Consider the following 16,526-nt stretch of genomic DNA (forward strand, 5'->3'; position numbering starts at 1 on the left):
TGGTTCAAGTCTAAGAGGAGGTCACAGAGCCCTGCCAACTCAGCTGCCTCAAAGATACCTCTGGAACTCTAGTGTCCCAAGGAACTCAGCTGGAGAACCATAGATCTTGTTTCAAGAAACAATTTAGAGAGCATGGTTTGAATTTCACCCACATACAGGGACTTGGTTTCAAGGCTTCCCCCTCTAAAGAGAGGACTGGTTTGCGAATTGTCTATTTGGTGGGATTTTTAAGTTAAGTATCCCTTTCTAACCTACAAACGATAGCCGTTGCCATTTGCGTAAACACTCTTACACATCCGTGAGCCTCACAGACTCTCCGAGAGGTAAATGGCACGTGTCTAATTATGTCCAAACAGCAGACGGGGCGGTTGGGCCGCAGAGAGGCTGGAAGTCTTGCTCACAGCTAGTGAGTGGCCATGTCAAGTCTTGGCTCAGTCAGCTCTCTTCCTTCTGAAATGTGGGCTTTGTCTCCAGTCCTGCAAGGCCCCAGCTTCTCTGCTACACACCCCTCCACCCTGGGACCCCCTGGTCTCTCCAAATCTCCTCAAAACTGTATCTTGAGCCAAAAAGGTAGAAAATCTGAAACTGCCATTTCTGGGTATTAGAAATAGCCTAATATTGCCAATCATATAAGATCATGCTTTTCATATATTCATTCTGGTTTAAAACAAACAAAAAACCAAAAAACCAGAGTGTACTGTGAACAAAAGAACCAGACGAAGCCCTCAGGAGCCTTCAGGGAACTGTGAGGCAGACAGACTCACCGCTGAATCGGGGTGCTGGGCACCCCCCAACTTCCCCAGCCAACACTGCTAGGGCTCTGGGAGCCTATCCATGCCCAACATGTGCTGCCGATCCCTGACATCCTGAGCTCTCATGAGTTCCACCCTGGAAGATGGAGGATAGCCAACTCCCCACCCCTGGGAGATACCCAGACTTAGCAGGGGGACCAGGTGGACTCACATTTAGAGAAGCTAGGAAGTAATACAGCTCACCTTCCTGGGCCCAAGGCCCAGTTCTCCTGAGCTGTGTGACCCTGGGCAAGTTATCAGACCTCTCTGAGCCTCTGTTGCCATATCTGCAAAATGGGCACAATAATAACATTCCTTACAAAACATTTGAAGGGCTTACGACGTCTTCTTAAAGAGCAGGACAGTACGTGATGCAGAACTGCTGGTACCACCGAGACCTCCACGTGCCTCGGGTGGTCAGGCGCAGGAAGGGTCGTAGGAACAGGGGAGATCAGGGCTTCCTGGTGGAGGGGAGGGCTTGGTGATGAGCCCTGATATGATCAGCAGAATTGAGGGTGAGCAGAGAGGAGTGGCAGGAAAAGTCCCTGAAGCAGGAGGAACAATAAAATTCTGTTTTAATCAAGAAGAAGTGAAAACTAGCAAAGAGGAGAAATTGCCATCAGCATCCTCCGCTCTTTCCCGCATCCCGAGTTTCGCTCGGCTTCCTTAAACTAAATATTTGCCTCTCAGCCCCTGGCAGCCACAGCTGAAGGTAAATATTGGTTTAGTCCAGGAAGCAGAAGCCCCAGATAGCAGTGTGGTCCTCTGCTGCCCAGTACGGTCACACACTTTGTGCCGCCCAGCTGACGCGCACCCTGAATGGGAGACCTAACCCAGGGCCATATCTCCAGAGAGGGCCCAGCCTCTTGCTGCAGGGAAGGAAGCCAGGCTGGCTCGCCAGCCCACAGACCAGCCCAAGAGCAGTCTGCCTCTCCGAAAGCTCCCCTGCCCGAGCATCTCTGTACATCTCCATCCTCAGTAGGCAGGTGTTACCAGGACCTGGGAGCCTCTGCCTGGGCTGGGCTGAAGCAGAACACCATGAGCTCTTGGGAGCCCACCTCAGGGGTCCCCTAATGCCCTCCTGAGCTCAGCCACTACTGTTCGGACGTGGTGATATCTTCTCACACTGACCTTACACCCAAATCAGCCTGGAAGATAGGAATTCCAGGCCCAGCCTGGCTTCTGACTGGCTGGGAGAATTTGGGCAGGCCCTCTCCCATCTCTGGGCCACAGCTCCTCCATTTGAAAGACTTGACAGCATGGAAGCCACAAAATTTTCTGCTTTCACGGCTCTCTCTCCTTTGATGCACGCGCATACCCCCTTCTCCACAAATTACCTCTTCGCTTCGCTCCCTCCCCCGACGGTTCTGTTCCCCGATGGCTAATTCCCCACCTCTGAGCCTAAGCACAACCCTCCTGTCTGGCCTCAGCTGTTCCTCCCCAACCAGGCCCTTTGTTTCACCTTATGTGGTTCCTGACTCGAAACTCATCTCCTACAGAAAGTCCTGGATTACTCCCCACCTGTACCACCCCTGCCACACAGTTTTACTCTTCAGTCACATTTCCCTGAAGAACTGGATTTAGGTCACCTCAGAGCAGTTAGATGATGACCCCTAAACTAAACACTCTTCAAGAAGAGGGGCTGGGTTTTCAACTCTTGCGTCTCCCCTCCCCTCCCACTCTGCACAGTACATAGGCTGTAAGGGGCCCAAGGGTATCAGAAGACCCTATACTTGAAGTCTGGGTTCACCAGCTCTGTGGGTCCTGTGCCAGGACCCACAGAGCTGCTCTTCCCGAGCCAACATTTCTGAGAAGAGCTGGGAGACCTTGAAAAACTGGAATAGGAGCTTATCTCTCTAAGTATTAATCACCCCATAAAACTTGTGTTTATTTGCTTGCTGGCAGGTCCCTCTTCCTGGAGGTAGGAAGCTGTTATTCTTGGAAATCCCAGCCCAGGCTTGGGCCAGGGCACCCCGAGGCCAGAGGTGATCTCCTGAACTCCAGCATGTCGGGAGCCTGGAAGGCATGAGGCAGGCCTGCAGAGGCCGTGGTGGGGGCACCGGTGGGCCTGGCTTCATTTCGGGCAGTGGGGGGTGGGATGGCATGCCCGCCTGGAATGGTCACTGAGGCACAGACCCCAGCCCCTGTCTGCACTCTGTCAGGGGAGACAACCCATCTGTCCATGGCCTGATTTGCAGATCTGCTGGGTGCCAGTGGCCCCAAGATATCTCTGATCTGAAGAGCAGGTATGGGCCAGGTAGGGTTTGGAGAGTTTGGGCCATAGGTCCCACAGACAGATAGGAATGGAGGGGGCAGGCCTAGCAGGAAGTCCCTAAAGATGAGACACTGGTTTGGTGGGCAATCACCTCAGGAAAGAAAGCCCGTCTTCAGAGCTGCCAAGGCAGAGAGCAACCTCTCAGGAGATGGAGAAACTCAAAACTGGCTGAGGAGGGAGCGCAGGGAAAGCCAGAGACACTGGAGGGATCCGGGCCAGCCGTGGGGAGTTGGGGGGTGGGTAGGCAGTGAGGAGGACGGGGAAGGAGACTGACCCCCGGACTATATAGGGCAGCAGGCGGACCCCAGAGGGGAGGCCACCGATGAGGGTATAGAGCAGCGTGCCAACCTCCGAAGAGATCTTGGATCTCTTTTGTTTTTACACCAAAAAATATGAGTTTAGGAAGAACAAAACAAAGAGATATTTTAATCTGCTAATTGAATTCAGGGACCAACATCAGTGTTTGAAAATGCCCAGGGATTACTGTGATTTACAGCTCGGACAGGAATCTGCTGGGACCTCAGGCTTACCCAACGTGCCCAGAGGAGCCTGCTGGGAGATCCAGGTGCAGGGGAGCCTGCTGGAAGATCCAGGTGCAACTGAAAAAACTTCCTGAAAACCCATTTAGAGCCTAAGAGGGGTAATAGGGCCAGGCCCGGGGAGACTGCCTGGGCTGTGTCCCAAGGTGGGGACCATCAGATTACTCTCCAGGTCAGTCTCTAGGCCCCAGAGGTTTGGAAGACCCATCTCACCTAGCATGTGCCCTTCACCATCCCCTCCCTACCCCTTCCTGGACCTTCTAGACCCCACCTAAGCCCCCTTCTCCAAGAAGCCTTCCTGGACTCCATCCTCCCTCACTGACCTCAGCCTCCTCTGACTTACTGCCTCCCTCCATACCTAACCTGCTGGAGGTTTACTGGAGAAGGTACTGCTTTTCGCATCAGAACACCCAGTTCAAATCCCAGCCCCGCCACATTCCTACACAGGTAAGCCAAGCGTTCCATGGGTCTTAATTTTCTCCCTGACAAATGGGAATGAAAAAACACTCTGTCCAGGGCCAGCTGCTGAGGTTAAATGAGATAGCTGGATGGAAACCATCTCAACAGATGGAAAGGATCCTATGACCACAGCTCTAAACAATTTACTGTCTTCTCATGGGTTATGCCCTGATGGTGTCTGGAGCGCTTGTTTTTCTGATTTCCCAGTGAGGCTGGGCTATCTGTGAGCGAGGCTGGGTCTACCTCACTCCCCACCACTTTCCTTCATCTAACAAGCTACCTGCCCTCCCCACCACACTCCCCTACTAAGCCCCCAAATAACCCTTGGTGTCTTCCACACACCAGACACAAGGTTCTACTCTGGAGAGAAATCCAGCATGGTAAGACATGGTTTCACCCTGAAAGCCTTCCCCATCTTGGGAAAGACCTATGGATGGGCCAGAAAGCTCAGCCGATGCCTCAGTACTGAGAGAATCCCAGGCACCATGTGGTGGGACTCAAGAAACAGAGAAGAGAGCTCACTCTGGAAGGCTTCAGGGAGGAGGTGGCTCTTGAGCCAGGCCTTAATGGCAGAGTGGGATTTTTGATTTCTGGGGACTGTAGGAAAATGCATTCTTTGCTAGGAAAGGGGAAAGCAAGAATGCTGCCCCTACTGCCTTTACTGCTGTCCCAACAAGACTATAACGTTTTTTTAGAGCTGAGACACTTCTGTCTCCCACATGTACCCCCCAACCCCACCCCGCCCAGGGGCTAAGTCATAGTATTCACAACCTCTTCACAGATGAGAAGCCTGAGACTCAGACAGAAGTGTCCAAGCTGGAGCACAAACTCAGGCTCCAGAAGACCACTGCCTGGAAGTGTGAGGCCCTAAGGACACGAGATCAGCCGAGGGTGTTCACTTGAACTTGGGTTAAGCTTCGCCCTCCCCGGGACGGATGGGGAAGACTGACGGTCAGTGCCTACCTCCAGTGTGTCAGCTGCTTCCTGTAACTCGGCTCTTTAAGCCTCCAAAAGAACTCTGAAAACAATTTATTATTACCTACTCCTATTTCACAGATAAGGAAACTGAGTCCCTGCAGCTAGTACAGGGTGAGGCCCGGAGTCCACCTGGGGCAGAACCAATACTCTTTCCGCCTCCAGCAGGAGCACCCACTGCACGGAGCGAGAGGAGAGCAGCTCGTTGTCGGGCAGCCTGGGCTCCTTCTTCACTTACTAAGACCTGGAAGGGCTTGCTTTCAGGCTCTTAACTTATCCATGTGATTGTATACTTTTATGGAGTTGAAAAACAGAAAGTACCCAAACTATTAATTAATAAAAACAGACTCCTGATGTTTGGAAGTCAACAGAAATGCTTCTGACAATTACTCATTTGTTTTTACTTTCACTCAAATGAAGGTGTTTTGAAAAGAGCTTCACTGTTCCTTGGCTCTGAAGCCAGAAAGCAATGAAAGGGGAAAGAAAAAAAAAAAAAGGTTTTCCATTGCATCCATGGCATTTTTGTCTGCAGAGAGATGGAGGCAGGGGTGGGAGCTGGGACGAGCAAGCACAGGCCGGGCACTGACTGTGCTGGGCGCTTTACTTACAGCCTCTTGAATTTCCCTTCATTGTCCCACAAACCCATTTCATAGATAGGAAAGCTGAGGCTTCTGCCGGCTCTGCCTGGAGACACAGCCGTTTTGCCCGTGAGCTGATGTATGTTCAGAGTCAGCATGTGCACAAGGGAGCAAGCTGAGAGCGATCCTAGACCAGGAGTCAGGTGACCTGGATTCTAGTCTCAACTCAGCCACCAGCTCAGCGTGGGACCCTAGGAAGCCTGAAACTCTCCAAGGCCGCTTCCAGCCCCGGAACTTTGGGGTAACGGGCGCCCTCGCCAGGAAGCCTGGCTCCTTAGCACCCCAGGCTGCCTTCTGCTGCTCCTCCTTGCCTGATTGCTGCTGCCAGTATGGAGGCCCTACTCACCCTGGGCACCCAGGAGCTGCCAGAAAAGTCTTAGGCACCCCAGTGCCCTCTGCTCTCCCTGCTTACCCCATTCACTCCCATTCCTGCAAGAAGCACTGGGACGGTGTTGGGCCTCCTGGAGGACTGCACAGCCCAGGGGCCAGGGGCTCACTTGGAACTGAGTGCTGGCTGGCCCTCTCAGCTGCAGTGCCTCGGGCCAATGACTCAACCTCCCTGAGCTTGGGCCTCGTCTCCCCGGGCCACACTAAGAGAGTCTGCCTCCCAGGGTCACTACGAGCACAGCAGCAACGAAGTGCTTGGCCCACAGCAAGTCCTAGCTCAGCTGTGGGGTCGATGATTAATATTCATGACTTTCCGGAGGCGGAGGGTCTTTTGAGCCTGGTTTCTGACGAGGGTTATATGCTGCTCAAAGGCACAACCTGAGGGGCCTTGGAGGGCAGGAATCCCACCCCGGAGCCCCTTGCCCCAGCTGTGGGCATGAAGGATGGGTGAGCTCTGCTGGACACAGGAAGGCTCCCTGAGCTGTCCCCGTGCCCACGTGGCCCTGGGGCCCTGCCAGTGGGGGAGAGGTCCGCATGCCATGAACCCGAGCAGCGTCACACCCCAGCACCTCGGAGGCGCGGGGAGCAGGCACTCACCGAGCAGCTGGACGCCCCGCGTGAGGCCGTAGACGTCCACCAGGGCCCAGAGCGGGTCGGCCGTGCGGACCCCGTTGAAGAAGAGCATGGCAGCTGAGTCGTTGATGCGGTAGAATACGCGGCCCTTCTTGTCCACCCAGAAAGCGATGATGTTGCCCTCGTTGGCAAACTCCTCGGGCAGCGCCTTGGCCCAGAAGCCGCTCTGGGACACCAGGTCGGGGCAGGCGTACTTGGGCAGCGAGTCAGGGTGGATGCGGGACGGGTCCTTGCTCGTGAAGCCCAGCCGCAGCGCCCCGCTCCAGCAGCACTGCTTCTTGGTGATCTGGATGGGAAAAGAGACCCTCAGAGGGCAGCCCCTGCCCGGCCCAGCCTCTCCCGCACCCACCATGGCCCAACGGGGAGGGAGTGCGTTCTTCCCAGTGGACCACCTGGGGCGGACTCCCCTGGGGTGGGGGGTTCATGCCGCCCTGCTGGCCTCCTCTCTCTCCTCTGGGAACCTTCCCACAGGCTGGTGACAGCTCATGGAGGTCCCCACAGCCACACCCCTCCCCCACTCCCTCTCTGGGAGTTGAGGCCACGTCCCTCTGGGAAGGTTGAGGAAGGAGGAGTAAGAGGGTCCAGCACGAGGAAGGTGAGGAAGAGCGCGAGTGGCAGCACAGAGGATGAGAAGGGCGGGGTGCAGCGGGAGCGGGAGGCATTGCTGGTCCCCGGGATGCACAGAGAGCAGGGAGGGAAGCCCCACCTTCAGCCTGACTTGCTCGTAGATGAGGACCGGGCGGTTGCTGAAGGTGATGGCATTGCAGAAGCTGGCCTGCCTCTTGACGGCCTTGTGGCTGAGGTCCATGAGGATCTGGGAGCCCTTGGTGTGCGGGTGGAAGAGCAGTGGTGTGGCTGGGAGCCCCCCGCCAGGTGGTCCCGGAGCACAGTGCTCCTGCTTGTGGTGGCGTCGGTGAGAGGTGACAGGGAAGGGGCCCCCGATGGAGTCTGCAAAGGAATGAGCCTTGATGACAAGGGTGTGGCAGAGACCCCTGAAGCAGCAGAGGGCTGAGCGCAAGCAGAAGTTGCTCATGGCCCAGGACATCCACCATCGCTGAAACTCACCCACCGGCACCTTTTGCCACCATCTCTTGCCATAGCCCCCTTTGCCACCTACCACCGTGTAGCATCCATCACCATCGGCCCTGGTCCTCTGCCTGTCACCTCCCACCACCGACTACAAGCTACTGCTACTCACCAGTGCTTCTCACCATCTACCCTCCACCACCCACCTTTGTGATAAATCAGCACTTACTACCAACATCCACCACCATGCCCTGCCACTCCCCACCACCATCATTTTATTTTATTCAACAAATATTCATTACAGACCTACTTAATACCAAGCCCTGTCCTAGGAACAGGGCATACAGGCATGAAACACACATGGATCCTTTCTCAAGAAGACAACAGCCGAGGAAAGGAAATAGGACATATGCAGGAATCATGATAAAAATGGCAGACAGTGATTAATGCCGAAATGATGGAACGGCAGGTCACTTCCCGGGAAGGCCTCCAGGAGGAGGGGAGAAGGAGGAGAGGGCATGGAGCTGGACTGACAAGGCTGAGCTGCAGTGCACACGTGACCTTGGAGCTGCCCTTGGAGACCAGCAGGGTAGCTGGGCTCCGGGACCACGCCCATGGCTGCCCTCCTTCAGGGCCACCCCTCTCCACCTCAGGCCGCCCTCCGGCTTTATACCACCCACGCCCGCAACAGGTGGGCCTCGGCACCCAGGCTTCCTGATGGAACTCGGATCAGCCTCAAGAAACTCTGGCTGCGAGGCATGCCACTTCCTCCTGCTGATAGCTCTACTGCACCCCAAAATGGGACAGAGGAAAGGATGGGGCATGGTCCAGGGGAAGGCACATTACAGGCATGTGGGTTTGGTGTTCAGGAGACAGGGCAGGGATTAGAAGGAACGTGGAGGAGGTGGCAGGTGGCTTGTATCGGTCACTCACTGGCTGTGTAACCTGAGGGACGTCACTTCCCTGCTCCAGCACAATGGGTAGCTGGAGCTCTAAGACACATCTCAGCAGCACCGGAAGTATTAACGCAGTCTTGGCAGTTGGGGACAAGGAAAGATGTTCATTTCTTCCCCAAGATCTGTATCCTGTCCATGAGGAAGGGCAGCCCTGCCCTGTGCCATCAACTTGAGGAAGGAGAGACATGGAAGATGGGAAGATGGAGTGGGGGAAGTAGGAAACCACAGAATGTGACAGAAGCCTTCTGGGAGGTGTCAAAGTTTGGTTCCTCCAAGGCAGAGATTTAATAATGTAAGAAGCTCAATCAGCATCAGGCCTTCACAGAGGTCTTCCACTCCCTAAAGAGGAGGAGAGTTTTCCAGGAAGGATAGGAAGACAGGAAGGGAGGAGAGATGGAGAGAGCAATATCCTGAGCTAGGAAGACCCTGACTTTGGTCCAGGCCATATTTGCATCACTTTGCATCACTTTGCATCTTTGCTTCCTTCTTCCCAAAGGGCCCCAGACACCAGCGTCCATGGTCCATGGCCAGCCAGACACCCTGCGTGTGGGAGGCGGAGCTGGAACAAGGAGGAGTTCCTCTTGTTCCCACTAAGAGAAAAGACTGGAATCACAGAACAGTGCTCAAGGCCTTTAAAGCCACCAAGCAGTGAAGGTTGGAACTGCTCAGAGGCGACCCAGTCAGTCTGGGAAGGATACCTGGAAGAGGTTGGGTGACCCCTAGATAGTACAGAGTAAGGGAGGTCATTCCAGGGAAGGGGGCCATTGGGATGAAGGACAAAGAGTGGCTACAGGAAACCTACAGGTGCCCTGCCTGGGAGAGGTGTCCTTTGGGATAGGCCAGCCTCAGGCACAGCATGACTGCTGGCTTCAAAAAATACCAGTTGGGGAAAGGGATTAGAGATTGTGGTACAGATATACAATGGAATATTATTGGTGAGCAGGGAATGGACCACTGATATGAGAGGCAACATGGATGAATTTCAAAATAATTATGCTGAATGATATAAACCCGTTTTTAAGAAATAAGCAAACACAATCCATGGAGTAACTGTAGGGCTTCTGTTCCTTTCAAAACAGAAACCTACACCCCGTCCCATTCGCCCCGATCTGGGAAATGCACACTAAGGGCTAGTGATAACACATAGCCTGGAGGTCACCTGGGGATGGAGGGGAGAGGGGGAGGGATTGCCAAGCGGCACAAGGGCATGTTTGGGATGATGGATATGTTCACTCTCTGGATCGTGGTGATGACCTCATGGGTGTACTCATATGTAACCCCCCCCCCAATTGTACACTCTGAACGTATGTCAATACAACTTACAACTCAATAAAGCAGGTTGTTAAATCTGCTGAGCCCAGCAGCTGATCACAGCCTCTCCCACAGGGCCACTCCCCAGCCTCCACTCAGGACCCATGGACCAACCACAAGACCTCAGCTTCCTTCAAAATGCTCCCTCTCCTTCCCACCCATCCTGGGTGGGGTCCTAGGGTTCTGCAAAAAGACCCAGAAAACACTGACTCTGGGCAGATACGGTGGAGACACCCAGGGCCAGAGATCCAGGCCCTGGGAGGACCATATCCCTGGGCCTCCCTTCCACAGGAGGACTTTGGGTGGGCAAGGGTGGCACAGGGCCAGCCACCCTGGCTGACAGCAAGACAGATGGAGAAGGAAGGTGAGGGAAACCCTGGTCCCTGGGACACAATGAGCACCCAGACGGGTGACCTCACATACAACTATGGGTACATGAAGGTACTCCAGACCCTAGGAGACAGAGACTTATTTCTTCCCTAATCCCTTGGGTCAGGAATCACACGTTTACACACGTACCGTGCACACACACATATTCATGTCCACAGGGATGTATGAAACGGCACACGTAGGACAGGTCCAAGCACCCATGGACCACATACCTCTAGTAATATGGACAGCCGCGGGCCAGGCCCTGAACGGGGAGTTGATGTTCACCCACCGGTTTCAGCCTTAAGGCAAACTCTAACTGGAGAGAGGGATATCACTAGCCCATATGACTGATGAAGACCCTGAGCCTCAGAGACACTGAGTGGCTTGCCCACGGTCACCCAGCTCCCACAGAGAACCTCCAGCGGCCGAACGCAGGCAGTCCCGCGGGGAGGCCTGTGGCCTCGCCATGAAACCCCAACAGCCAAGACCACAGGGGTTCTGTGTGCCAGACACATTCTTTTAAAGGCACATTAAATTATACTCGCGACTGGTAAAATATGGGGGGAAATGTTTGTCCATGTGCCATGCAGAACCATTGTTGAGTAGCACACTGGGGGAGACCCGGCATTCTGCTAGGCTGCTTTCATGATACACGTGTGTAGGCCACCAAGACACAGAAACACAAACCATGTGGCCTGCATCGCCCTCCTACACGGCTGGATATAAAATGTGGCATGCGCTCACAAGGCATCCCGCTCTGCATTCACAAGGGTGTAAGGAGGAGGGGCCTCGAAACCATGCTGAGTGACAGAAGCCAGCTCCAAAGCCTACCTATGCTCTGATGCCTTTTGTAGGACATTCTGGAACAGGCAAAACTACATAGCTTGAAAGCTCCAGAGTACTGGAGTTTGGGGAAGAGGAAGACACAGGGGCACAAAGGGAGTTCTGGCAGTGATGGAATGCTCTTTATCTTAACTGTGGCAGTGCTCACACAGCTTGCACATTTGTCACAGCTCCCCAAACTACATACTTAAAAAGGATGAGCTTTATTATCTACAAATAATGCCTCAAAAGCAACAACAACTAACAAATCAGGGTCCACTGAGATGGAGGAAAGGGAGGCTGACCACCACTGCCGCCATCAGCCCACGGCAGGGAGTGCCTAGGATGTGGACCATTGGACAGGAGACACAGAAGCCTGGTTGGCCCACAACTCTCGGCCCTGAGCCTCTGGAGTGGGTATGAGGGGAGCGTTCTGGCCGCTACAAAGCACATTCACTGACTCCTAGACCTGCGAAATTATATGCCCGCCTCCTCCTGCCCGCAGTGTGGCTCCCGGGGCTGTCCCCAGAGCTGTCCCCAGAGCTGTCATTGGCCTCTTCTCTCTGCACTCAGCTCTGAGGAATCAGTGCACACCGAGCCATGTCTGTGGAGATGATATGAAAATCCTCTCCGGCTTGCTGGGTATCTCAAAGTGACCATGGTCCCCTGCCGCTTGGCAGACCCCCACCTGAACTCCAGACCCTAGCCCACCAAACACCCCCCACCATGCTTCCAGGCCCAGTGGCATCCTTGAGCACCCCACATCCAGCTGGCCAGTCCCACCTGAGAAAGAGACATCCGTGCCTCATCATGTCTCTTCAAAGCAGGGCCAGAGCCACTGCTTATAGCCACGAAGGCCCTCCCTGCCTGCCTCCAGGGGGCGCCGTTCACACAGACTACAAGAGGAATGGGGCCCTCTGAGGCATCCAACATGCTGGTGTTTGTCACCTCACCAACCCCTGCTGTCTTTGCCTGCCAGCAACCTCCTCCACCTCAGCTGGCATTATGGCCTGGGGGGAGGAAGGAGAGAAAGCGGAATGAGAACCCTGGGCACAGCTCTGAGATTCAGAGGCAGAGGGGCAGCTGAGGGCAAGTCTCCTTCCCTACCCCATCCTAAAAGGCTCCCTCCCTGCACTTCAACAGACACTATGGCCCTTAAGGTCTCCATTCTAGGGATGAGTTACGACTCCGAATGGTTAGCCAACTTACTTGAGCTCACATAGCAATGAAGTGGCAGAGCTGGGACTTGGACCCTGATCTTCCAGTGCTGCTCATAGGGGTCCTTTACCCTACTCGGCATCTAATACTAGAGCCCATTTTCCCCACGAGTCCAAGATGGCAGGCATAGTGGGAAAAGGCTGCGTGGAGAAGGCTCTGGCCAGTCCCAGCTGGGGGAACAGCCACAGCAAAGCAAGCAGGCTCAAGATGCTGGGACACTACTCCCCCACTGGCCACTGGTCCTGGTGGAGCCCCAGTCTCCCCATCTGGCTCCCAGCAGAGCTCTCAGAGCTCCCATTAGTGACAGGTTTACAAGCTTCCCAGGAGCCACAGTGGGAACAACCCCCCCCCAAGGCGAGGCTGCTGCTGACACAATGGAAACTCCCCCAAAGAGCCCATTCCTCCTGGGCATTTATGAGGTGCCAGACACAAGCCTGGCCAGCCCTCCAGGTAACCCTCAGCTAGCTCTGGACCACATTCCTGCCTCTCGGTCGGGTCCCTGGGGGAGATGACGGGACACAAGCCTCCAGAGTGACCTCCTCACTGCCCCCACGCCGTGATCTGCCCAGAACCATCCTGGCAGAGCCCCGCACACCCAGGCTGAGCTGAGCTGGGCTGCCAAGGAGAGGGCAGTACTAGCGACAGTGACCAAACCCCATGTGACTTTATAGGTGGGGTCTTCATTCTGCCCCCAGTGCCACTGGGACACAGGTCCTCAGACGTGAAGTTACCCAGCCAGAGCAAAGGGCCCTGATATGAACCCAGGCCTGCTGCCTCCAAACCCAGCGGCTCTGTCACTAACTGGGAGACCTCTGGAGCTTCACTTTTCTCACCTATAAAATGGGAGCCATGGCAGACCTTCTTCACGGGACTCTTGTCAGGATTAAATGAGATGATGTATGCAAAACTAACCCAGTAAGTGGTTGCTATAATAATGATTATAATAATTATTATAGATAACAGCTTGTAATTATATTATAATTAAGACACAGTTAGCTTATCAGTACTTATTATATAACAATAATAATTATTAATGCTACTGACATCGACCTGTGTTCTCGTACCTCCACACCTTTGTTCAAGCTCTTTGCCCCTCCCCGCCATACAGCTTCTTTCCCTGCCCCACCTCCCACCTCCACTTCTCCAAGTCCCATCTGTCTTTCAACATGGAATCGCACTGTGCTCAGGACCGCCTTGCTCTGAGTCTGTGACGTTGACCTCCAGGGCTGGCATGCTTGTCTGCATCTCTGACGAAGGAGACCTGTCTCACTTTCTAGACAATGGGGGTTAGGGAACAAAGAGCTTGAACCCTGGAGTCAGGGGGCCATGGGTTCAAACCCCAGCCATGCCACAGACTTGCTGTGTGACTTTGGGCAAGTCATTTCACCTCTCTGGACCTTGATCTCTTTCTCTGTAAAATAGGGTCATCTTAGCTGCTCCACCCACCTCTCCTGGTTGCTGTGACGACCCAGGGAGTTCACAGATGTGAAAGAATTTTGCAAACTTGAACACCAGATTCCAACATAAGGTCTTATTTTTTTAATAAAAGCAATAAATCCCACTGTAGGAAATCACCAGCTCTTTTCAGCCCAGTGGGATACCAGGCACTCTGGTTTTATCTTATCCCAAACACCCTAATCCTGGATTGCCAGGGTAGTCCTGATTTAGACTAGCTTATACACATGCACTGAACAGGGCTTGCTCTCTCTGGGGTAAAGACTGTGGCAGCCAGTTTGAAGGGTGGGAAAGCAGGTGGGGAGGGGGCCTCAGTGAGAGAGATGATTGTAAAACAGGGCAGATGTGACCTTCTTAAGGGTCATTAAAGGGGCCCACCTCCCTCATGTGCCTCTTGCCTCCAGGCTTGGTCCAAGCACATTTCTCTACTGGGAATCTTTCTCTCCTTCCCACCTACTTACCTGCCTTTCTCTCACTCATCCTTCAGACCTGGATTTTAAAGCCCACTTTCCTCTAGGAGTCTCTCTGGCCCCAGACTGGGTTCAGGGCCCTGCTATGGACCCCCAGGGACTCTACCCACACACCCCAACAGAGCCTCCAGCACCCAAGTAGCCTCTCTCAACTCTGCTCCCTCTGCAGAATTCAGTGCAAAGGCCCTGAGTTGCCCGCTATCTGCAGGACACTATACATCTTTTCCACACCCAGAATGGTTGAGAAGAGAGTCACTCGGATCATTTTCTGTGCTCTGTGGTGCAGCTTTCTGGCGAGGAAAGGCTGCAGGGTTATTTGTGTCTGTCTCCCAGATGGACCCTGAGCCTCCTGGGGGCAGAAGCTCTTTTTGTCTTTTTTACTGCTGTTTCCCCAGTGCCTAGTGGAGAGCACAGAGCGGGTGCTCAACACAAGATGCTGAACGGAATGCCCCTGTTTGATTCTTCAATCCACTGACCAACTGGCAAGTGTCCAGGGAGTACCCACTCTGTGCCTTGCCCTTTCTGGTGTCCTGTGGAGAAATCAGAGAAAGAGGGGACTAAAAGGACAGCTTCCTTCACTGCCCAGCACCAGGATCCCACCCACACCGTGTGCCTAAGAACCTGTAACAGCTCCCCACTTGCCTGCCGGAAAAAGGAGAAAAGGAAGGTGATGAGAGTTGATGGGTTTCTTTGGTATCAAATACTGCAGCAGATGTCCTTCTCATGCAACCTCTCCTCACCCTCCCAGTCCTTGCAAGACAGGTGTCTGAAGGAAGCAGCCTCCAAGATGGCCCCAGTGATCCCCAATTCCCCCTCCTGGCAGTCATGGCCTCTTGCAGACCTGTACCTTTGCGTGTGGAGCAGACCTAGCAGCCAGCTTCTAGTGCATGGAAGACAGCTGAAGTAATGGGATGTCATGCCCAAGACCAGCTATCAAAAGCCTTCAGTCTCCATCTTGGTTACTTTCTCTTGCCTCTCTTGGGTTTCTGTCTCTGGGGGAAGCTGGCTGCTGTGTTGTGAGGAAACCCTGTGCAGAAGCCCACGTGGCAAGGGACCAAGGACTGCCAATACCCACGTGAGTGAGCTTGGATACGGATTCCCCTCCAGACAAGTCTTCAGACTGGAGACCACAGCTGCGGCCAACAACTTGACTATAACCTCCCAAGAGACATTAGGCAGGAGGTACCCAGCTAAACTGTGTCAGGATTCCTGACCCACAGAAACTGAGATAATGAAATGTTTGTTGTTTTAAACCACTAACTTCTGGGGTAATTTGCGGTACAGTAGATGTGCTTTGCACATAATATATTAGTCCCATTTTATAGATGAGGAAGCAGAGGCTCTGAGAGGTACTAATTCACCCAAGATCACATAGCTTTCAAGTGGCAGCTCTGGGTTCTGATTCGGGTAATGCACTCTCCAGCCGCCCTTGGTGATCTTGCCTCACTGGCCAGCTGGCCAGGTCCGCTCTCGGCGACACGAACCCTGCGGTCCAACCTAGTTGGTTTCTCCATGCCCACGTATATCCACCTTTGTGATTCGGGGTTAGGGGCCACGTCAGGCCTCTCATCTCTCCTCAGGCACTGCCTGTGCATACAGCAAGCCCTGCTGCTCCCTGGAAGACTGAATGAATCCATGACAACGAGTGGGGCAAGGGAGGACGGCGGGGAGTGGGCAAGATCGGCACCTTCATCACCAAGTTGATCTCCCCACACTGAGCCTCCTGCTCTCATTCATTCTGTGACATCCCAATTTCTGACATTCCCAACAGATGTGCATACAGCTGTGCCTCCCTCACTGCTGGGAGGGGACTAGCCCTCCTCTTCCCCTCCCTGATCCTACCCCAAGATTCCAGATGATAGCTATCCTGGGTTCAGCTCTGGGCCCATCTTCCCAGCAGCTCCCCAAAGCCCCTGGGCCAGGCCTGGGAAACTGCAGGGTTGGGGGGAGCACGGCTCAGTCACATAAATCCATACACCCCACAGACTGTCCCCCGGAGCTTCCCTCACATAAAGCCATGCTCACGCATGTGTACATGTGTGCACACACACAACCAGAGAGTGTGGCTGATGGTGGACACGAGACCCATCAGGGCTGGAGGAGGCAGAGACACTTGGGGTCCCTCGAGGAGGCCAGGTGTGCGTGTGTGTACACACGAACATACAGAGGCCAGGAGGAGCCTCCAGGGAAACCTTCGCA

The 16,526-nt window shown here is 54.1% G+C and overlaps 1 protein-coding gene across 2 annotated transcripts in view; it reads right to left on the minus strand.

Annotated features, from left to right (window-relative positions):
* Positions 1–16,526, minus strand: part of NEURL1 (neuralized E3 ubiquitin protein ligase 1) — a 79,080-nt gene that overhangs the window by 12,791 nt on the left and 49,763 nt on the right. For both annotated transcript variants that reach the window (XM_032880935.1, XM_032880944.1), the window contains exons 2-3: positions 7,404–7,645; positions 6,662–6,983 (exon numbers count right to left, since the gene is read on the minus strand). In XM_032880935.1, coding sequence (XP_032736826.1) covers positions 6,662–6,983; positions 7,404–7,645 — 564 coding nt within the window. The remainder of the gene's footprint in view (positions 1–6,661; positions 6,984–7,403; positions 7,646–16,526) is intronic.

Source organism: Lontra canadensis, unplaced genomic scaffold (genome assembly GCF_010015895.1).
Source record: "Lontra canadensis isolate GAN:19392208 unplaced genomic scaffold, GSC_riverotter_1.0 scaffold3, whole genome shotgun sequence".
NCBI lineage: Eukaryota > Metazoa > Chordata > Mammalia > Carnivora > Mustelidae > Lontra > Lontra canadensis.